General features: G+C 51.6%; 1 protein-coding gene across 5 annotated transcripts in view; it reads right to left on the bottom strand.

The window, feature by feature from the left end:
• Nucleotides 1–22,649, bottom strand: part of IQSEC3 (IQ motif and Sec7 domain 3) — an 89,565-nt gene that overhangs the window by 45,498 nt on the left and 21,418 nt on the right. For all 5 annotated transcript variants that reach the window (XM_018048643.1, XM_018048644.1, XM_018048645.1 and 2 more), the window contains one exon: nucleotides 14,054–14,137. In XM_018048643.1, coding sequence (XP_017904132.1) covers nucleotides 14,054–14,137 — 84 coding nt within the window. Of the gene's footprint in view, nucleotides 1–14,053; nucleotides 14,138–22,649 lie in introns of those variants that run through there.

Genomic DNA, 22,649 nt, shown 5'->3' with positions numbered 1-22,649 from the left:
GTCTCTCTCCTCCACCAGACAGTGCCATGTACAGCTTTTTATCATAGGTGCTTATCACCTAGGCTGGCTTATAAGACATGTTTAGGAAATGTTAAATGGATAGAGGGATGGAGGGGTGGATGGGTGGATGGATGGATGGATGGAGGTAAATGGATGGGTGAATGGATAGCATTTAATTTCTCACCCTTTCCCAAGAGCAGAGATACTGTGGTGAGGTTGGTGACACAGCCCCAGACCCTTCTTCAAGGACTGATTTCCTGTCCAGCCCTGGGGCTGCTATTGAAGCTTGCCTTCAGCTGTCAGCTCCCCCAGCTCCTTCTGGGACTATCTGAGCTGCAGTGAGCTCCTGGGCCCAAAGTCATGTTTTCCCCAGGGCAGTCTACATCCAGTGGCCGACAGTGGTTATAAAGGTTCAGCCATGTGATCCAGTCTGGATCTGAAAGGTCATGCTCCCTGCAGAGCTCGCTATGGGATTAGCCCAGGCTCCTAGTGGACATCTGTTACAGGTTAACCTCTCCCTGCCCTGCGCTATGCTACTGCCCTCCCCCCAGGTGTGTTGACCCTAAGCATCCTCTAGTCAACATCCAGCACACTAGACTCAGAGTCTGTTTCCCAGAGACACCAGTGAAAGATGAGCACCCAACCAGCAATGGGCACCCAGCTTCTCTTTTTCCTCCCTTTTTCTTGTCAGCCACAATTACCCTGGTCTCCCTGCTCCCAGACCTGCAAAACTTTTCTGGGCTCCAGACACCTTTGATAAAGACTCTGGGCTCTCTTCCCAGAAAACGGGCATGCTTTCATACGTGCCGAGTCCTACCTCCACACTCATAGGCTTTACAGACTCCGTGGATCAAGCTGAAAGCACTATTCTGGGGGGGATGGTCATGGGTTTCATCCATGTGCTGAGGACTGCGCCAAGCACTGAGGGCTGGTGCCAAGAGCTGTAGGCAGCTCAGCTCTGGTCATACAGAAAGAAAATGTCAGGGTTCACACGCCACCGGGCTTTCAGACGCCGGCCACTGTTCCTTCAACACTGATGGGTCCTCACTCACGGGTCAGAAGGCTTGAGTGGAGGGAGCCCCTGTTCCTCTGACTCACTGATTTCAAGCAAAATATATTTATTCTGCACCTCAGTTTTCTCATTTGCAAAATGGGGGTATGAATATCTCCTTTCCAGGAGAGTGATGAAGATGAGGTTGACCTCCTATATTGGTGTGCTGGGAAAATGCATCCCTGAGAAGGATGAGGGGGTAGAGAGAGCAGCCGTGCAGCCCCTGCCAGGAGCTAGTCCCAGCGGTGGTGTCCCCCCAGGCTCCCAGGCAGACCCTGCCCACCACCAGAAGCTCAGGGCCCGGGAGCTGCCTAAGAGCCGTGTGAAGGCTTCCCTGATGGCACGGTGGATAAGAATCCACCTGCCAATGCAGGGGACATGGGTTTGATCCCTAGTCCAGGAAGATCCCACGTGCCCTGGAGCAGCTAAGCCCATGCATCACAGCTACTGAAGCCCCTGAGCCCTAGAGCCTGCGCTCCACAAGCGAAGCCCCCGCAGTGAGAGCCCAAGGTCCGCAACTAGAGGGTAGCCCGCGCAAAGCAACAAAGACTGAGCAGCCAAAAATTAATTAATCAGTTAATAAAAGAGCCCTGTTAGGGGGCCGGGGAGGACTTCAGGGGAGGGAGCACCAGGCCCATGCTCATCCGGTCTGCTAGAGATTGGCTTGGGATGTGGTCCTGGCACAAAGGCAGAGAAAAGGATGAGGGGAAGCCTGAGGCGTGTTGATGTGGGGTTTGGGGACAGGGCGGGGAGGGAGGGATGGAGGGCCACTTTCCCCTCCAAGCAGTGGCCAGAGCAGCAGTTCCTGAGACCCAGGCAGAAGTGTTTTGAAGGCTGGAGGACTCCTTGGGTGGCAAGGTTCCCCCACAGGGCCTGGCCAATTGCACTAGATTATTCTGGCTCCGCCAGCCTTTCTGAAAGCCCTTCTGGGACAAAGAAACCAGGCATTTTCCAGACAAAAGCTAACAAAATGCCTCACATCTCAAGATTTTTCAGCCTTTACTAAAACACTCCTTTCTCTCTCTTGCCTGAATCGATAAAGTGATCTTCGATGGTTAGAATAAAGGCTGAGCAAGGGGAGTCAAGTGTCCTTGGTGGGGGAGGGTCCCAGATGGTGCTGGGGAGGGGTTGCAGTGAATAGAGGGCCAGCGTCTGAAACAAATTCACCCTGTGCTGATTCCAAGCACAGGCTGGAAAATGCCGCCCGTGGTGGTGGAGAGCCCTGGGCCCCAGGCAGGGTCTGACTGCCTCTGCCAGCCGCGCTAGCTGTAACCGTAGGCACATGGCTTCCCTGCACCTTGGACTGCTCATCATAAGATGGACAGTTTGAGCAAAAGGCTCTGACAACAGGAAGGAAGGAGAGGCCAGCTTCCTCCCTCTCCCTTTCCCTCCACAGGGCCCGGGCCCACACCCTCCACCTTCCTGTTCACGTCCACACCCCCTGGCCTCCATACCCAGGGACATGGTGAAGGCCTCCCTGCCTTCCTCTCTGCCCTGACCACCGTCATCCACGCTGGAGGCCGGGGCCTGCAGGAGGAGGCCCTGGAGGAGGGCGGCTGGGTCTTCCCTGCTGTCCACTTGCAGAGGCCGCCCTTCCTCCAACGGACCCCGAGAGAGTAAGTTACTCCCTCTCCTGTCCGCTCAGTGGAGACTCCAGGATTTGGCTGCACGACTGTTCCAGAAGGGTCTGGAAGGGCTGGTTTGTCTGGGGTTTCCTGTTGAAGGCATCACAGCCCTCTGGGCCTATGTCCTCCACAGAACCAAGCCCAGGGTGCCACTCAGGGTGGGCCCCTGAGTCCAGTGTGGAAACTGTCTCTGCATCATAGCCCCTCACGGTGAGATGCCAGCACCTGGTGCCCACTGGGGAGGAGGTCTACATCTAGAAGTTTCCTCAGGATATCTCCCACAAAGACTCACAGGCTGGGCCACACCAGTGATGCGATCTTATTGCCACTGGAAGCCTAATATTTTTGAGTGTTTTATTTCCTCCCCAATAGGTGTGGATCCGGTAGCAAAATCAAGCTCTCAGGACACCCTCCAAGCTCACTGCCTGACACACTGCACACAGTCACAAGCCTGGCCTTCTCTGAGCCCGAGGACACACCTCGGGCTTTCTCCTGTGTCTGCCCAACCCCCTCCCAGAAGCTAGTTCCCTGCCCTGAGGATGATGCTCCAGAAACATGGCCTGCAGTCTGTCCTGACATACCCCACCGTCACCTGACGGCTGCACTGAGTAGTTCTGTTTAGTCGCTCATTTGTGTCCGACTCTTTGTGATCCCATGGACTGTAGCCCGCCAGGCTTCTCTGTCCATGGGATTCTCTGGGCAAGAACACTGGAGTGGGTAGCCATTTCCTTCTCCAGGGGATCTTCCTGACCCAGGGATGGAACCCAGGTCTCCTGCACTGCAGGCAGGTTCTTTACCATCTGAGCTATAGGGAAGCCCGTGGATTTCCTGGGTCATCTCCAAAGCTGTTTGGGTGAAAAGGGAAGCAGGACACAGAAGCTTTGGGAGGAAGCCCCAGAGCTCCCACTGTGGGAAGCCAGCCCCGCACTCCAAGCAGGGCAGGGGTCAGCCCCAGGCCGCAAACCTGTCCTTGCGGGGGCTAAAGTGTCTCCTCCTATAGGACAGAAGGAGGCCAGACTGTCAGCTGGTGCGATTTCCCTGATAAAATGCCTGTACGCTTAATCACAGCCTCGCTGCACTGTGACAGCCCGGTGCTCAGTTAAATCATTTCCTCTCCTGCCCTGACATCTAGAAAATCCGCTCTCAGGGCCTGCTGGCCCTGCTTGATTGGCATTCATCAGGGCTTTTAGCTCCTTTGATCTCTTCCCCCAGCTGGTCTCTCAGTTATGAGTCCCTCACCCTTGCTCTCTCTCTCCAGTCTCCATGTATCATGGGCCAGGCTGGAGCAGAAACGTCTGAACATGGCCCCTTCCTCCCTGCCAGTTGCCTGCTGTCCAGAGGAGGAGCTGGGCCCTCTCCCTGAAGGGAACAGCTCAACAACCGAGAGCAAGACCCAGAGTTGTGTGTCTCCTTCCTCTTGCTGTGCTAGAGTCTCTGCTGCAGGGACCTCATCTGCTGAAAGAGTTGGCCCATTCTAAGTATTTCCCAGTCATGCCTGAGCCTTCTCCTGGAACTCCTAGATCTCAGCTGATTTCTCCCTTCCTGCTCTTAAAAAAATCCAGTTTTATAACAGCTAGCATCAGGAATTCCCAATGAACATGACTCTGAGCTCCCAGTACAGGGGACACAGGTTTGTTCCCTGCTTGGGGAACTAAGACACCGCGTGCTTTGTGGCATAGCCAAATAAAATTTTAAATTTTTTTTTATTTTTATTTTTTAAAAAGAAAGACAGCTCTGGGTCATGGCACATGTGTGTGTGTGTGTTAGTTGCTCAGTTGTGTCTGACTCTGTGACACCATGGATGGACTACAGCTCACCAGAGTCCTCTGTCCATGGAATTCTCCAGGCCAGAATACTGGAGTGGGTAGCCATTCCCTTCTCCAGGGTATCTTCCCAATCCAGGGATCAAACCAGAGTCTCCTGCATTGCAGGTGGATTCTTTACCATCTGAGCCACTAAGGAAGCCCTCTATGGCACATACCTCATGCTAAAATTAAAAAAGCTAGCATTTATTGAGTGCCTACTATAAACCAGATACTTTTGCACACATGACGTCATTGAATCCTCCCAACCACCCTAAGGGGCTTCCCTTGTGGCTCAGCTCTGTGTGTGCTCTCTATGCCAAAGCCTTTGACTGTGTGGATCACAATAAACTGTGGAAAATTCTGAAAGAGATGGGAATACCAGACCACCTGACCTGCCTCTTGAGAAACCTATATGCAGGTCAGGAAGCCACAGTTAGAACTGGACATGGAACAACAGACTGGTTCCAAATAGGAAAAGGAGTACAGCAAGGCTGTATATTGTCACCCTGCTTATTTAACTTATATGCAGAGTACATCATGAGAAACGCTGGGCTGGAAGAAGCACAAGCTGGAATCAAGATTGCCGGGAGAAATATCAGTAACCTCAGATATGCAGATGACACCACCCTTATGGCAGAAAGCGAAGAGGAACTAAAAAGCCTCTTGATGAAAGTGAAAGAGAAGAGTGAAAAAGTTGGCTTAAAGCTCAACATTCAGAAAACGAAGATCATGGCATCCAGTCCCATCACTTCATGGGAAATAGATGGGGAAACAGTGGAAACAGTGTCAGACTTTATTTTTTGGGGCTCCAAAATCACTGCAGATGGTGACTGCAGCCATGAAATTAAAAGACGCTTATTCCTTGGAAGGAAAGTTATGACCAACCTAGATAGTATATTGAAAAGCAGAGATATTGCTTTGTCAACAAAGGTCCATCTAGTCAAGGCTACAGTTTTTCCAGTGGTCATGTATGGATGTGAGAGTCAGACTGTGAAGACAGCTGAGCACCAAAGAATTGATGCTTTTGAACTGTGGTGTTGGAGAAGATTCTTGAGAGTCCCTTGGACTGCAAGGAGATCCAACCAGTCCATCCTAAAGGAGATCAGTCCTGGGTGTTCATTGGAAGGACTGATGCTAAAGCTGACACTCCAGTACTCTGGCCACCTCATGCGAAGAGTTGACTCATTGGAAAAACTCTGATGCTGGGAGGAATTGGGGGTAGGAGGAAAAGGGGACGACAGAGGATGAGATGGCTGGATGGCATCACCGAGTTGGTGATGGACAGGGAAGCCTGGTGTGCTGCGATTCATGGGGTCGCAGAGTCAGACACGACTGAGCGACTGAACTGAACTGAACTGAACTGAACTGTGTGTGCTCTCAGTAGGTCTCCTTTAAAACCTCCCTTTGTATTTTCACAATAAATGAGATGAGGCTTCCCTGGTGACTCAGACGGTAAAGAGTCTACCTGTAGTGCGGAACACCCGGGTTCGTTCCCTGCACTGGGAAGACCATCTGGAGAAGGGAATGGCTACCCAGCTTCCCTGGTGGCTCAGACGGTAAAGCGTCTGCCTGTAGTGCAGGAGACCCGGGGTCGATTCCTGGATCAGGAAGATCCCCTGGAGAAGGAAATGGCAATCCACTCCAGCACTCTTGCTGGGAAAATTCCATGGACGGAGGAGACTGGTAGGCTACAGTCCACGGGGTCTCAAAGAGTCGGACACGACTGAGTGACTTCACTTCACTTCACCCACTCCAGTAGCCTGGTGGGCTGCAGTCCATGGTGTTGCAAAGAGTGGGACACAACTGAGTGACTAACACTTTCAATAAGTGAGATGGAGAGAGAAATCCCACCGTCAGCCTGCTGAGGCTCCTCTGATATAAGTGCTCCCTCCACCTCCCAACCCTGACCCGGGGTCTCCTGTTTGGGTCACACCACCCTGATCTGTTCTGCTTTGTAAATGCTCCTGGTCCCTCCATATGGACGCCTCCTCCAGCCAAGGCAGCGCCTTACCTTCAGGTAGCATCTCTCTAGGGGAGGAGCCTTGGGGACTAGAGTGTTCATACTGCCCGCTCCCACGCCCGCGTGTGATAGCTGAGGACACTGAGGCCTGGAGAAGGGGGTGGCTTGTCTTATTCTGGGGGAGGTCAGCACCAGCACCATCAGGCGGCGTGAGTCCAGAGGACAAGGCACTTTGGTCTCCTCCATCTCCCGTCTGCAGACAGTAAAAGCCTGCCCCTGTGTGTCCACCACCTTGACGTCCACAGACCCCTTTCTCTGTCTTCCCCTCCTTCTCTCGGTTCCAGACCGGAAAACATCATCCTTCACAGACAGCTGGCTTCCTTGTTTTTTAAAAATATATATACATTTACTTATTTGGCTGTGCTGGGTCTTAGTTGTGGCATGTGGGATCTAGTCCCCTGACCAGGGATGGAACTTGGGCCCTCTGCTTTGGGAGCACAGAGTCTTAGCAGCTGGACCACCAGGGAAGTCCCTTGCTTTGCTTCTTAATCACCACAAATGTAATCTCTAAAAATCTGTCTTACAGCCTCTCAAAGGCAGTAAATTCTTTAAGAACACCTGATCGGATGCAATTCCTCTCACTACATAGATTAAGATCGTTTCCTTGTTTAGAGTCCGATGAAATGGATTTGAAACCCTTTTTGTTATCCATCAGAAACACTTTCTGGAATGATAAGTCATTTTGGGTTATCAGATATATGGGTTATGGGTTAAAAGATATATGAATAGGCAAAGATGACCTTTCAGAGGAGAAAACAATAGCATGGGAAGTGGTGAAGTTAGAGAAATCTCTAGGCCTTCCCTTCCTGGAAGTGAAAAGAGAACCTCTATAATATTCAAACAAGAAGTTTTCAGCAAATGGAGCAAAAATTTGTTTCTTCCTCTAAAACTGGACAAAGCTCTGCATGAATAAAAGCTGGTCCTCGTGGTAGCTTTCATTTTGTTGTTCTGAAAGTATTATCTTAGTTATGTTTATTTATTTTCTTTTCTTTTCTTTTTGGCCATGCCATATGGCTTGTGGGATCTCAGTTCCTTGACCAGGGATTAAACCCTGGGCCATGGTGTGAAAGTTCAGAACCCTAACCACCAGCGAACTCCCATGTTCATTTCTTTAAATAATAAAGCTTAAATCATGATTTGGGAGAATGGCATTGAAACATGTATACTATCATGTAAGAAACGAATCGCTAGTCTAGGTTTGATACAGGATACAGGATGCTTGGGGCTGGTGCACTGGGATGACCCAGAGAGATGATATGGGGAGGGTGGTGGGAGAGGGGTTCAGGGTTAGGAACTCATGTACGCCTGTGGTGGATTCATGTCAATGTATGGCAAAACCAATACAGTATTGTAAAGTAAAATTATAAAATTTAAAAAAAGAAAAAAAATAATAAAGCTTAGAGCTTTTATCCTCTAAAAGTATCCCTTGGACGTTTCCCTCTTCAGCCTGGTAGCACGAACCTCCTGCTCAAGGGTCAGGGGAAGCAGGAGGCCGGGAAGGGCCCTACCTTCTCACTCCCTGGACCATAGGCCAGGTGCTCAGGTGGACAAAGTTTCAGGGGACCACACTTCACTTCCTGCACCAACGAATCCCTTCCTTCCTTTGTCTTCTGACGCCAGTGGTAGAAGCCACAACGGACGTGGTTCAAATCCCAACTGTGCCATCGACCGGTCCAGGGACCAGTCACTCATCATCTCTGAGCCTCGTGTATAAGTAACATGGAACAACAATATTTTATAAGCTTTCCATGAGAATTAAATCATTGCTGTATCTATTGCACACAGCAGGCTCTCAGCATAGGACAGCTAGCATTCTCCTTCCCTATCGTGAGTGGGGAACACAAAACAGAGTCACAGAGGGAGCAGGGGCTCTCTAACCAGCTCCAACATCCAGCAGCCTGTCTGGAGGTGGCCCAGCCTGGCCTGGCTCCCAGGGAAGCAGCCCCAGGGCTGAGCATCCGTCGTGACTACCCAGGTCACAGGAGAGACCGTCTTAGAGGCCTGAGTGGGAAGCACATGGGAGATTGCTCCAGACACAAGTCCGTGTCCCACAGAGCAGAAGGCAGACACCAGCATAGGACAGAACTTTCCTGATGCCCACTGGAGTTAGGGGCACCGCCCCCACCCAGCGAACCACCCCCCCGCAGACGGCATCTGTTCCGTCTCTTGTGCCCCCAGATTTCGGCAGGGAAGACTCAGGGGCACGGAGTGCACAGAGGGGTAAAATGACAGGGGGTCTGGGGGTGGAAGACCACCGTCTCTGGCTCTGGGACCAAATTCTCTGCCCTCTTCATTGAGGCCACCCTCGGGGATGGAGTCAGCCAAGATGGGCTCTCCTGTGACAAGCTGGGAACCCTCAGAAGACAGGAGCTCACATAAGGATGAGCAGCCCCTCCCGACGCCCGCTGCTCTGCACCATGTGCAGTTTGCTGCACCCACAGCAGACAGTGGTCTTCGACCCCCAGGAGTCCCACCCAGGCTCCGCTCCAGGATAGCGCATTGCAGGGGGTAGTCTTCACAGCCCTGGCTCAGGGTGCCGGACCCCAACCCCTGCAAAGGCCTCTGGAACGAATCTCTGGACTCTGAGGACATCAGACAATCTCCCCTTGGCCTTGCTGTTGCCCACTGCCACCCTGGCCTAAAGTTGTGGTGACCCTGGAGCTTGGGAGCTGGGTTGCCTGGGCGTGCATCCTTCCACCCCTACCCCTGCCCCACCCCCACCCATGCAGTGACAGAAGCTGAGGCCTTTCTGTGCTTCTTTGGGGAAGAGCAAGCAATTCTGAAGTCCCAGAATGCGGAGGGGTTGGGGGCAGTGTTCCTGGCAGCCTGGGCGCCTGATGTATGATGGGTGGAGCAGGCATAGGACTCGAGGCCCCTGAGCCCACCTGTTTGAAGCCTAAACTGTATTGACTGAGAATTCAATCACTCCGTGATCGCTGAGTAAACTCTGGCTGGTCCACTGATCAGGCCTCTGGCCACAGTGGCGGATGCTGACATGGGGCTCCCCCTGCAACACCACTGCTGGCCGGTGTCTCCTCCTCAGGGGTCCCCAGCAGGGCCCCCAGCCTGGCTGATTGGCAGGTGATGGGAGTGAGGGGTACCGGGAGCGACTGGCTGGGGGAGGGCAGGCTCTCTTGTGGCCACGGTGCCCTGAGCAGAAAAGGTAGAGTACAGAATCGTTTTTTCTTTCGTGGGGGGAGATATAAATTCCAGCCTAGAAAAATAAACCCTGGCAGGTTGCAAGCTAATACATTAACAGCAGTTAATTCTATATGACCAGATCCCATTTTTATTTTCTTCTTTATATTTCTGCTTTTTCCACATTTCCAACAACTAGCAAGTATAACTTATAATCAGAGAAAATAGATGTTATTCAGGGTCGAATGCAGTGTCTGAAAGGATCCCTCCCATGCTCCTGAAGAAAACCCCGGTGGCAGTTCTGAGCAACGCGGCCGCCTGCGGGAGCTCAGCCTGGGCTGACCTTCCAGCCTCAGAACTGGTGGGCAGGGGTCCCTCTGCTGAGACCCAGAACTTCTCTCCACCCCAAGCTGTCATCTGCAGGTGGCCACAGGGAACGGAGACAAAATACCAGGGCTGCTTAGTGCCGGGGCCTGGCGCATTAGGTAACACTAAGTGCCTCTTCCATCCTGGCTGGCGAACCGAAGCCCAGTGCCCCGGCCCCTCCCCCAGGGCTGGGGGTGGTTCTGCTTCCTGCCCAGGGACCCCCTCCTGAGCGCCCCCACCCCCTGTCATCACTCTAACAGAAGTCAGTCTTCCTCCTCTGGCGGGGGGCACTCCCTGCCACCCACAGAGACAAATGGGCTGCTATTTCTCTCTCTAGATGGCGGAGGCTGCTTGTTCCCCAGGTTACTGAGCACCCCAAAGGGAGGGGAGCCTGTGGGAAGAAGGGCAGGGCCCGCAATCACTGTCCCGTTCAGTCGCCCAGAATAAAGCCCTGTCATTACTGGCAGTGGGGGGACATGAGGAAGAGAGGCAGAGCCCAGCTCGCATGCCACTCGCTGCCCTGGAGGCTGATCGCCCTGCTTCCCCCCTGGGAAGCGTGGGATGCATGCTCGAGGCTACATGAACCTAGGCATAGGGATGGGTGGTCCAGCCTCAGAGGCCTTGTGGCCCCCATAACCACCCCCGGGGACCCCACCCACGGCCTCCCAATCTTCCCACTTCTGAGAGCATCACTCTCGGGTAGGCTCTGGGTTCCAAGAGAGAGGTTCCCTGACTCCAACCCCAAAGCTGCCCCCGGGGTAGCTGGACAAGGCTGAGCTCGCACCCCTGCACCCCCAGGACTGGGGCTTTGGGAGGGGGCAAGGGTCTCCCCTGGACCGAGGGTTTACCTCAGGCTCCAGCAGCTCTTTTCTGTACATCTGATCAAAGGGGCTATGGGCCATCGTCTGCCCTACCACCACCCCCGTCCCCAGGATGCGCCCATCAGCTCCAGAAAAGGACTCCTGCTCAGTCCTACAGCTTGGGTAGGGATGGTTGCTGGGGGGATGGTTGGTGCTGGGGGGAACAGCACCAACTCTGCTGACCCGGATCACTGCTGGCTTGGGCCACATTTGGAGGAGGGAGGTAAGGGGCCTCGTGGCCAGCCCTGCACTCACATACCGGAGACCCTGACCCTGAGCTGTGACTGATGGTGTGAAGTCTTCACTGGGCCTCCTGTACGGCCCATCCAGCTTCTCCCTGGAGACCCCAGAGGAGGCCCACCGGCCAAAGCCTTGCTGCTGTTCTGTCGAAGTCCAGTCGCTCAGTCAAGTCCAGTTCTTAGCAACCCCGTGGACTGCAACACAGCAGGCTTCCCTGTCCTCCACTACCCCCCTGAGTTTGCTCAAGTTCGTGTCTGTTAAGTCGGTGATACCTTGCAAGCATCTCATCCTCTGTCTCCCTCTGCTCCTTTTTCCCTCAGTCTATCCCAGCATCAGGCTCTTTTCCAATGAGTCGGCTCTTCACATTAGGCAGCCAAAGTACTGGAACCTTGCTGAGCCGGTGAAAACCCAGGCTGAGCGGTGGGGGCAGCCTGGCCTGTCTTGGAGCCCAAACTGGGGTCTCCTGAGGGTGGCTCAAGGGGCCTTGTGACCTGTATCCTCGCCTCAGCCCCGTCTCTGACCTCAGCACCTCCTTAGGGAAGCTCAGGGGTGGTGGTCGGCTACCCCCTCTGGAGGCTAAAGGGAAGGGAAGGGTCGGGAAGGTCCCGGGCAGAGCTGGGAACAGGCATGTTGGGTGTCTGATGGGAGGAAACTTATCCGGGCTGGACTTCCCCAGGAAGCCAAGAACAGACAGACAGACTGACACACAACTACTGAACATCCAGGGGCTCCTCCCAGAGAAGCCGAGACACTGACAGACAGACTGACGGACAGACAAACAGGAGCACACTCCAGGAAACTGCAAACCAGACAGGCAGGACAACTGGAACATCTGGGAGCAGGAAGTGACCGTGGTTGACAGTCGGGACACACCTGGGGGCCCCTCCCCGGGCCCTGCGCAGAGTGGCGGGCGGGGAGGCAGCAGCGGGCAGAGCTTACAGGCCCTGGAGGACTTAGAGAACCTCCCACCTCCCTCCTGGGGATTCTGAGATAAGAGATTTCCTACCATCTTGGAAAAGAAGCCTGTCCCCCTGCCCCCTCCCTCTCCCCCCACCCCCGACCCAGTCTCCCACCCCCTCCCACCAGGAGTCAGGGCTGAGGGAAGGGGCGTGGAAGACCCAAGAAATGACTTCTATCCTTGGGCACCTCCCAGGCGCCAGCGTCGTGGGGGCGCTGGGTCATCCACCCTCACTGGCGCCAGGGCTCGAGGGGCAATAAGAGATGCAGACTGGACTGAGAGGGACCGACGGGCAGGGTGGGCAGACCAGACAGCTCCTCTCTCCTCCTCCCCGCCAAGGAGGACCCCTCGGCCGTGTGTCTGAGCAGTGGCCGCTCATGGGGCAGGGCACGGCCCTGCCTGTCCTTCCTCCGGGTCACTAACTCTCTGCCCTCTTTCCTGTCCTCTCCCACTGTCTCATTCTCTCGTTTCTCATCTTCCTTCCAGTTTCCAGGAGGGTCATTTCCAATGTGGGGGCTCACACGCCCCCCTGGAGAGGGAGCCCCTGCGGATCCAGGGGACCGCTCTCTCCCGAGGTCCTGGGTGCAGAGCCCGGCCCCCAGTCCTCTGGGCATCAGCACAGCACCTCGTCCCCCCCTTGCTTCCATCCCCAGTGCGGCCGCCTCCGGGAAGAACCGTGCCTCCTACAGCCCTGGAGGTGAGCACCCCAAGGTGGGCTCCTGATTTAACCCAACCCAACCCCCCGCCATTTCCATTCCTGCACCCCCTCCAGAGTCCTGCCTTTCCCAACCCCCCCAACTCCTTCAAAGGGAAAACAAGCAATAACACCTTTCAGGGAAGGTTTTCCATCGCCAAGCTCACCAGCTACCACCTCTGATGGCTACCCATTATTTTCCTAGGAATAAAGGGGGAAGGATCATGGGGTCACTGAGGCTTAAACCAGGAAGTGGCCCTTAGTGCAGGTCTAGGCCTGGGTGCTCACAGCCCAGAACCTTCTGCTGCCCTCCCACACAGACCTAAAGCCCATCTGGGCTGTGAGCAGCCAAGAGGCTCAGAGAGATGGTACATCATGCTGTTCTCTACGTAGAACAGCCCTTCTTCATACAGATGGGGCAACTGGGGCCCAAAGGAGTTAAGGAACTTGCCCAAGTCCACTCCAACGAGAGGAGACAGCAGATGGGGTCAACTCCACGCCAGAGTCTGAGTGTCCTGACCCCCAGGGAAGTAAAGGCTGAGCAAAGGAAAGAGAAAGGTCCTGAACTGAAACAGAAATCTTGGGGGAAAGAGAAGAGGACAAAGTGTGAGCAGCACAGAGAGGGCGGCTCCAGGTGGAGACGAGGGAGTATTGATGGGGGAGGAGGAGAGACGGAGGGCTGGGGGGAGGACAGCGAGGGGAGGATGCTGGAGAGCAGGGCAGGATCGGGGGAGAGAGGGCGAGTCCTGAAGGACCCAGGACAGGCGAGGAGGAGAGCCTGGACAGGACCCTGACTTCTCAGTGCCTCCTCCCCTTCCCAGGTGGTCGGCCAACCCAGCGGAGGTGGACAAGCCTAAAAATCAAAGCTATCTTGGCTCCTTCGTGGAAGGAGAAAAATTATCAGGAAAAATGCAAGCCTTGAGTAAGAAAGTCAGTATGAGTCCTTTTATTGGTTGGGCACCTTTGGGTGCCGGACAACCCACCACTAAGACAGGTAGATAGAATCAAGTTAATTTCCCCTGATGTTTAAACAGGTACACTTTTCATAGGCTGTTTAGTAGGGGCGAGTACAGATCTGGGATTTGAACAGTAGTGTTATAATGATCTAAACGTCAGCAATGGCTCATCTGGGGTCTGGAAGAAGGAAGGAGAGATGGAAACATGAGGAAGGAGGTAAAAACAAGTGAACAAGATGCGAGACTAGGGAGGAGGAAGCAGAGTGGGGCCCTGGTGTGTGCTCTGCTGGGGTGGAGGACGGTGAGGGGGGAGGGGAGGACGCGCAGCGGTTCTTCCCACCTGTGGGGGCCCAGGTCGGAGCAGGCGGGCTTCTGCTCGGCGTCAGCGGCTGGGCAGCAGAACTGGTGCAGCACGGTCTCATTCCTGAGGGCAGAGCAGAGGGAGAAGGTCAGCGCCCTCGGCCGCAAGGCGCCTCCGCGCGGCATCCTGCCCCCCGGGGAACGCCGAGGTCCCAGACGCTGCCCGGAGAGGACGTGCGCCGCTACAGACACCATCTCCTGCTCGAAGCCCTCCCACCTCTTCTACCTCGGCAGCCCGGTCCCCGCAGCAGGCGCCTCCACGTGGATGTACCATCTCTTCAGCTCTGACTTTTGTCACGATCACAGTTAGTCCTCCACGGCCCTGCCGCCCACTAAGGTCTGGCTAGCAAGGCAGAACTAGCTCTGTTCATCCAAGATGCACAGAATTGCATGCAGTGAACATTTCTGGCTAATCATATGCAAAGATGCAAAGTGCTCATAGAGGCTCAGATGGTAAAGAATCTACCTGCAATGTGGGAGGCCCAGGTTTGATTCCTGGGTCAGGAAGATCCCCTGGAGGAGGAAATGGAAACCCACTCCAGGGTCCTTGCCTGGAGAATCCCACGGCCACAGGAGCCTGGTAGGCTACAGTCCACGGGGTCGCACAGAGGCGGACACGACTGAGCAACTGAGCACGCAGACGCTGTCTTGATTTACTCAGGCTGTTTTGTGTGTGTGTCTCAGCACAGAGGGAATTCAGAAAAATTAAAAAAGGAGGCAGCGTGGCCTGAAAGAAGAGGGGAAGCTGGGATTCATCTGGAAGAGGACCCCATTTCTTATTTCAAAAGAGCTGGGAAGTGGAGAAGAGAGTGGCAGTACTGCCAGGGGAAAGTCAGAGACCAGAGAGGCCAGCTGGCCGGAGGGAGAGGAAGCACCAAACGCCAAGAGCTAATGAGGCCGTCGCCCGGCCAGGCCCCGAACCAGGAGAGGGTGCCCAGCCACGACCTCCCACATCTGTATTCAGACTCAGGACTCCACGGCTCGGCCATAAACACAGCTGAGTCACTGAGGGGACTGATGAGACGTGTGGTCCTGCCGCGGGTGAAGCGGCAGCGGACGGGCAGACGAGGGGACACCCAGAGAACTCAGAAAGAAAAGCCAACAACTTTGAGAAATAAGAGCAAGTTATAGGGACTTCCTGGTGGTCCAGTGATTGAGTATCCGTCTGTCAGTGCAGGGAACATGGGTTCAATCCCTGGTCTGGGAAGATTCCGCATGCCGTGGAGCAACTAAGCCCTGAACCACAACTACTGGGACTGTGTTCTAGAGCTTGCAAACCATCATTACTGAGCCCACGTGCCACAACTACAGAAGCCCGAGCGCCCTGGAGACCATGCCTGATGCTCCGCACCAAGAGAAGCCACCACAATGAGACACCCACGAACTGCAACTGGAGGGCAGCCCCCTCACTGCAACTAGAGAAAAGCCCGCAGAGCAATGGAGACCCAGTGAAGCCACAAATAAATAAGTAAATAGACGAGTTATAGGACTTCCACTGTGTATTTTCTAGACTTAAAGATGCTCAAATTAAGAGAATTTGGTGTTGGCATAAGGATAGACATACAGATTGGTTGTACCAAATGTAGAGGCTAGAAATAGATTCAAACTTCAACTGATTCTTGGTACATTGATTTGTAGTAAAAGTACCAAGATAATTCAGTAAGGGATAATAACTTTTCTAACAGATGGTGCTGAAACAGTTGAACATCAATATGCAGGAAAATGGACTTCAATCCATATCTTACACCATAGATACATGAATTAATACTAACTGGATCACAGACCTAAAGTAACAGATGTAATAATTTTATAAACAGACATAGTGATTTTATTTTTCCAGTAGTCATGTATGGATGAGAGAGTTGGACCATAAAGAAAGCTGAGCACCGAAGAATTGATGCTTTTGAACTGTAGTGTTGGAGAAGACTCTTGAGAGTCCCTTGGACTGCAAGGAGATCCAACCAGTCTATCCTACAGGAGATTATTGGAAGGACTGATGCTGAAACTCCAATACTTTGGCCACCTGATGCGAAGAACTGACTCATTGGAAAGTACCCTGATGCTGGGAAAGACTGAAGGCGGGAGGAGAAGGGGACGACAGAGGATGAGATGGTTGGCTGGCATCACCGACTCGATGGACATGAGTTTGAGTAAACTCCGGGAGTTGGTGATGGACAGGGAGACCTGGCGTGCTGCAGTCCTTGGGGTCACGAAGAGTGGGACACGACTGAGTGACTGAATTGAACTGAACTGAATGATTTTATAAATAAAATTATAAAACTTTTCAAAGAAAACATAGGAAAAAAATCTGACTTAGAGGACACAGAAATCTCCTATGTAGGATACAAAAAGCACAAACCATGGAGGAAATAAGTTGATAAATTAGACTTCATTGAAATAAAAAGAAATTTTCTGTTTTGAAAGACACTGTTAAGAAAAGTGAATTTTTATAACTCAGTAATCAGGGGCTTCCCTGGTGGTTCAGTGGTAAAGAATCTGGCTGTCAATGCAGGAGACAAGGGGTTGGTTCCTAGTCCGAGATGATTCTGTACACCCCGGGGCAACTAAGCCCGTGCACCGCAGCAACTGAGCCTGTGCTCTGGAGCCCAGAAACCGCAGCAGGAGAAACCCACTCACTGCAATTGGAAAGTGGCCCTGCTCATCACAACTGGAGACAAGAAATGAAGACCCAGTGTAGCCAGAAATTAATTAATTAATTAATTTAATTAATTTAAAAAATAAGACAACTTTATAGAAAACTGTACTAAAGATTTGAATAGATACTTCTCCAAAGAAAATATACTGACATCACTAGTCATTGCTGCTGCTGCTGCTGCTGCTAAGTCTCTTCAGTCATGTCCAATTCTGTGCGACCCCATAGATGGCAGCCCACCAGGCTCCCCCGTCCCTGGGATTCTCCAGGCAAGAACACTGGAGTGGGTTGCCATTTCCTTCTCCAATGTATGAAAGTGAAAAGTGAAAGTGAAGTCGCTTAGTCGTGTCCGACTCTTCGCGACCCCATGGACTGCAGCCCACCAGGCTCCTCCGCCCATGGGATTTTCCAGGCAAGAGTACTGGAGTGGGGTGCCATTGCCTTCTCCTCACTAGTCATTAGGGAGATGCAAGTGAAAATCAAAATGAGACACCACTGCACACCCAAGAGAAGGACTAAGTTCAAAAGTCTGACAACACCGAGTGTTGAGGAGAGTGTGGAGCACCTGGGACTCACACTCCTGGTGGAGATGTAAAACAGCACAACTCTTGGGAAAGGACTCTGGCCGTTTCTCATAAAGTTAAAACACACACCATTTGCTCTTGTAACTGCATGCCTGGGGCTTCCCTGGTGACTCAGACAGTAAAGGACGTTCCTGCAATTGCAGGAGACACTGGTTTGATCCTTGGGTCAGGAATATCCCCTAGAGAAGGGAATGGGTACCCACTCCAGTATTCTTGTCTGGAAAACTCCATGGACAGAGGAGCCTGATGGGTTACAGAGTGAAGAGCCGCAAAGGGGTCAGACACAACTGAATGACTAACACTAACTGCATGCTTAGGTATTCACCCCAGATAAATAACAACACATATTGACATGAAACTGTTCACAGCTGCAAATATTCCCAGAAGCAAGAAGCTGTCGACTCTACACAGACACTGCCAGTTGACCTCGGACCAGGTTGCCAAGAAGGCACAACAGGGAAAAGATCATCTCTTCAACAAATGGTATCAGGAAATTTTAACACCCTCATGCAGAATAATTAATTTGGACCCATATCTTACACTGTACACAAAATCAGCTCAAAATGGATAAGAGACTTAAGCATAAGACCTAGGGGGAAAGCTTTATGACATTGGTCTTGGCAATGACTTCATGGATATGACACCAAAACCACAGGCAACAAAAGTAAAAATAGGCAAGTGGGACTACATTAAACCAAAAAAACTCCCGCACTGCAAAAAAAAAAAAAAAAAAAAAAAATCAACAGAGTGAAAAGGCAGCCTACAGAACAGGAGAAAATAGTTGCAAACCATATGTCTGATAAGCAGTTAATTTCCAAAATACAGAAAGAACTCCTACAACTCAATAGCAACAAAACCTAGTAACTCAATTAAAAGTGGGCTAAAAACTTGAACAAACATTTTTCCAGAGAAGACATGTAAATGGCCCACAGGTATATCAAAAGATGCTTGAGATAACTATCAGGAAAATGCAGATCAAAACCACAAGGGGCTGTTGCCTCACACATGGTAGGATATTTATTCTTAAAAAAAAAAAAAACGACAAAGACTACAAACATTGGGGGAAATGTGGAGAAATTAAAATCCTTATACACAGTTGGTAGGAATGAAAAAAATGGTGCTATGAAAAACAGTACGGAGGTTTCTCAAAATATTAAAAATAGAATTACCACATGATCCAGAAATCTCCCTTCTGGGTATTTATCCAAAAGAATTGAAATCAGGATCTCGAAGAGATATTAGCCCTCCAGTATTCAGCACAGCCCTGGAGGAGGAAACGGCAACCTACTCCAGTATTCTTGCCTGGAGAGTTCCATGGACAGAGGGGCCTGGTGGGCTACAGTCCATGGGGTCACAGAGAGTCAGACAGGACAGAGCACAGCACAGCACGTCATTCAGTGCAGCACTAGTCACAAAAGCCAAGATTCACAAACAGCCCAAAAGATGGACGAACAAATAGAGACAATGCCTTCTATACGAGTGGAATCTATTCAGCCTTTAAAAAGAAGGAAATTCTGGGAATTCCCTGGCGATCCATTGGTTAGGACTCCACACTCTCACTGCCGAAGATTCAGGTTCAGTCTTTGGTTGGGAAACTAAGAGCCCACAAATGTGCTGTGGCTGAAAGAAAAATAAAAAAATAAAAATGGGAACAAAAAAAAGAAGGAAACGCTGCCGTATCTGACAACGTGGATGAAACTCAAAGACATGCTAAGCAAAATAAGCCAGTCACAGAAAGACAAATACTGCATGATCCCACTTATATGAATGAGGATCCTAAAATAGTCAAACTCACAGAATTAGAGACTAGAATAGTGGTTGCCAGGGATGGGGGAGGGGAGGGGACAAAAGGGAAATTGCTGATCAACAGACATAAAGTTTTACTCATGCAAGATGAATTTTTCCTAGAGGCCTGCTGTGTAGCATTGCGCCAGTAGCTACAATGTATAGCCAGGAATCTGTTAAGCAAGTGGATCTTGCATTGTGTTTTGTACTACAATCAAATAAAATATGTAAAAAGGTTAAATATCTACATAAGTGTTTGGGTTCAAATATTCATTTTTCGAGTTGTGTGATTAACAGGAGGGTTTCCAGGGACTTCCCTGGCACTCTGGTCTTTAAGACTTGGAGATCTCAATATAGGGGGCACAGGTTTGATCCCTGGTCGGGGAACTAACATCCCAAATGCCGTGCAACCAAATAAAATAAAAAAGTGATTTCTGCTTTGTGAGCCCCTGTGCCCTGGTCAGAGGAGTAGGAGTGGGATGGAGTTGGCTCAGAGTTAATCCAGGGAGAGTAAACACATGTGCACACCAAGCCTTAGTAAGTTGAGTAAATGATGTACCCTGCACACATATGGACCATGTGTTCTAAATGTATGTAGAGGCAGTATTTTTAGAAAAAAGTGAGAGAGACTCATGTTAAAGAAAAGAAAACCCTGCAACCCTAAATGTCCATGAATTGGAAAATGGATAAGCAGATTGTAGCATATCTATACAAAGGAATACTATTCAGCAGTAAAAAGGAATAAGGTTACTCATATAGGCAACAAGTGGATGAATTTCAAAAAAGCCTTACAGTAAGTGAAGGACAGCAGACACAAAAGTCCACACACTGCATGATTCCATGCGAATGAGGTTCTAGAAAAGGCAAATCCATCGTGACAGGAAGCAGACCAGTTTCAGTGACACGAAAGCGGGGAGATTCAAGCTGAAGGGAACAACAGGTCATAGGGTGGTGGAGCTATTCCATCACTTGAGAAGTAGCTACATAGCAGTAGACATTTGTCAAAAATCACAACCTACACGTTTAAATATGGGAGCATTTTATTTTATGTAACTGTATCTTAATATGGCTGATTTTTTTAAGACCAAAATATTTTCTTCCCCTTCTCAGTTCCCAATACTTCATCAAGGGTCTTGAGAATAATTTCTAAGTTCACTCCTCCCATTGCCCCCGGGTCACCTAATTATTAACCATCCCCATGCCCTCACGCAGCAGGAAAAAACACCAACTTTTTCATTCTCTTCAACTGTTAGATTGGATTTTCAGAGACCAGATGGCTTGCAACTGAGCCAAAGGAGGCCAGGGGGCCAGAAAGCAGGACAATGAGAAAGTTGGGGGTGGGGGTGATTGAGCTGGGAAAATGCTGCCCCGGGCCCTGCAGCGGGGTTGGGGGGATGTTCCAAGAAGCGCAGCAGCAACAGCGCAGGAGCTGGTGATGGAGACCCAGGCCCCTTTCCACACACTGGCCCTGGGCCAGCACTGTAAACCAGGCTCACCTTGTAAACCTGTCAGAGCACTGTAAACCAGGCTCTTATCCCTGCCCTGTGCATCTCACTGACTTGTGGGGATTCAGTAAGACTTAAATGCAAAACTGCACTGGAAGAAACCTAATAAACCCAACATAGACGCACAAACATGACTGTGCTGTGCTAAGACGCTCAGTCCTGTCAACCCTTTGGGACCCCATGGACTGTAGCTCACCAGGCTCCTCTGTCCATGGGGTTCTCCAGGCAAGAATTCTGGAATGGGTTGCTGTGCCCTCCTCCAGGGGATCTTCCTGACCTAAGGACTGAACCAGCATCTCTTATGTCTCCTGCTTGGCAGGCAGGTTCTTTACCACTCGCGCTGCCTTGGAAGTCTATTACTGCTATTGGTCTGGGAAACTGAGGGACTCAGCGGCCCCAGGTCGTGGCCAGCAGAGACTGCCAGGTGCCTTCCCTACTTCCTCCTCGCAGCCCCCGCCCCTCCTGCAGGCCAAGGGCAAGAAGGAAAGGGTGGACTTCCTTTGCTCCTCAGTGCAGTCTGCCAACTGTACCTCCTCCTCAGAAAGCTTTGAAAAGGTCTTAATAACAAGGCAAGTGATGACAGATGTCTCAGCAGCCAGGGGCAGAAAGCTACAAAAATGTCACCCTGGTCTAGGAGGCCCGCAGCTCTGTGTTCCACCCCAAGTCAGACCAGGGCTGCATGATCAGGTGGGCCTCCCTCTCTCCAGCCTCTGTTTCCCTCTCACTCTCTGCCCAGTCTCCTTTGGAGGAGCTTTAAAGGTCATCTAGTCCAGCGGTCCCCAACCTTTGTGGCACCAGGGACCAGCTTCGTGGAAGACAATTTTTCCATGGACTGGGGTAGGGGGGATGGTTTCGGGATGATTCAAGTGCATTACATTTATTGTGCACTTTTCTGTTCTTATTACATCAGCTCCATTCAGATCATCAGGCATTAGATCCTGGAGGCTGAGGCCCCTCGATACCTTGTATCCCCCTGCTGCCAAGGAATAGGGGTTACAGAGCCTGGGGGAAGAGCTACCTGTGTCTCCCTCTCAGAGAGGATTCCCCTGAAAACAGGCTGCTGGCTTAGATGCTCATGTGAAGAAGTCTGGTCCTGCAGAAACCCTGTGTTTCTCTCCTGGGTTCTGAGGAGACTCAAGGCCCCATCAGGCACCCCTAGGGCCACCCTGGAGTCAGGAGGCAAGTGGAGAAGGCTGAGCATGGAATTTACACTCCAACCGGAGCTCTGATCTGGTCTAATTCCATGTTAGGATGCCATCAGATCTGATGTGGAGGGTAGGGGGAAAAGTTTCCTTGTTTTAAAAAACAACTGGGAAACTATTCTTCTAACTGGACGCTCTCTTCCTGAGGTGATTAAGCCTGTTCCAATCTCCAATCTTTCCAGTCTCCTTGGTGTTGGAGAGGAGCTTTGGTGGCTCACCCCCACCCTCCTGGTCTCATTGCCTGGAGGAAGCCTCCTTGCTTACTTCTGCCTCACTCCTTGGTACCCGCCTTGTCTTGGTCTCCTCATCTGCAAATGAGGTTAACCATAGAACTTCTCTACAGCATTGTTCTGAGGGTGAGATGAGTTAAAACACACGCACTTACAACAGAAATTGGCACACAATAGATATTTGCCTGGTGGCTCAGATGGTAAAGACTCTGCCTGCAATGCAGGAAACCTGAGTTCGATCCCTGGGTTAAGAAGATCCCTTGAGAAGGGAATGGCAACCCATTCCAGTATTCTTGCCTGGAGAATCCTATGGACTGTGGAGCCTGGTGGGCCACAGTCCATGGGGTCACAAAGAATCGGACACAACCGAGCGACTAACACTTTCATATTTAGCTGCTTAATAACTGTCAGCTGTTATTAAAGCCCCTGCTTCTACCACCCTTCCATCTCAGGGAGGGTGATCCCTTCTCTTCAAGCCCCCTCATAAGGCTTTCTCCTCCTCGATGGTCTTCAACGCTGTCCCATTTCACAGGCTACACCCTACCCTCTCCTCTACAGCCCCCCAGAAAGAGCCGGCTGCTACAGGCGCTTCCTCTCACCTTGATCTCATGGAACTC

The sequence above is a fragment of the Capra hircus genome, chromosome 5 (genome assembly GCF_001704415.2).
Source record: "Capra hircus breed San Clemente chromosome 5, ASM170441v1, whole genome shotgun sequence".
In the NCBI taxonomy this organism is placed as follows: Eukaryota; Metazoa; Chordata; class Mammalia; order Artiodactyla; family Bovidae; genus Capra; species Capra hircus.
This window is presented reverse-complemented; position numbering and strand designations above follow the sequence as displayed.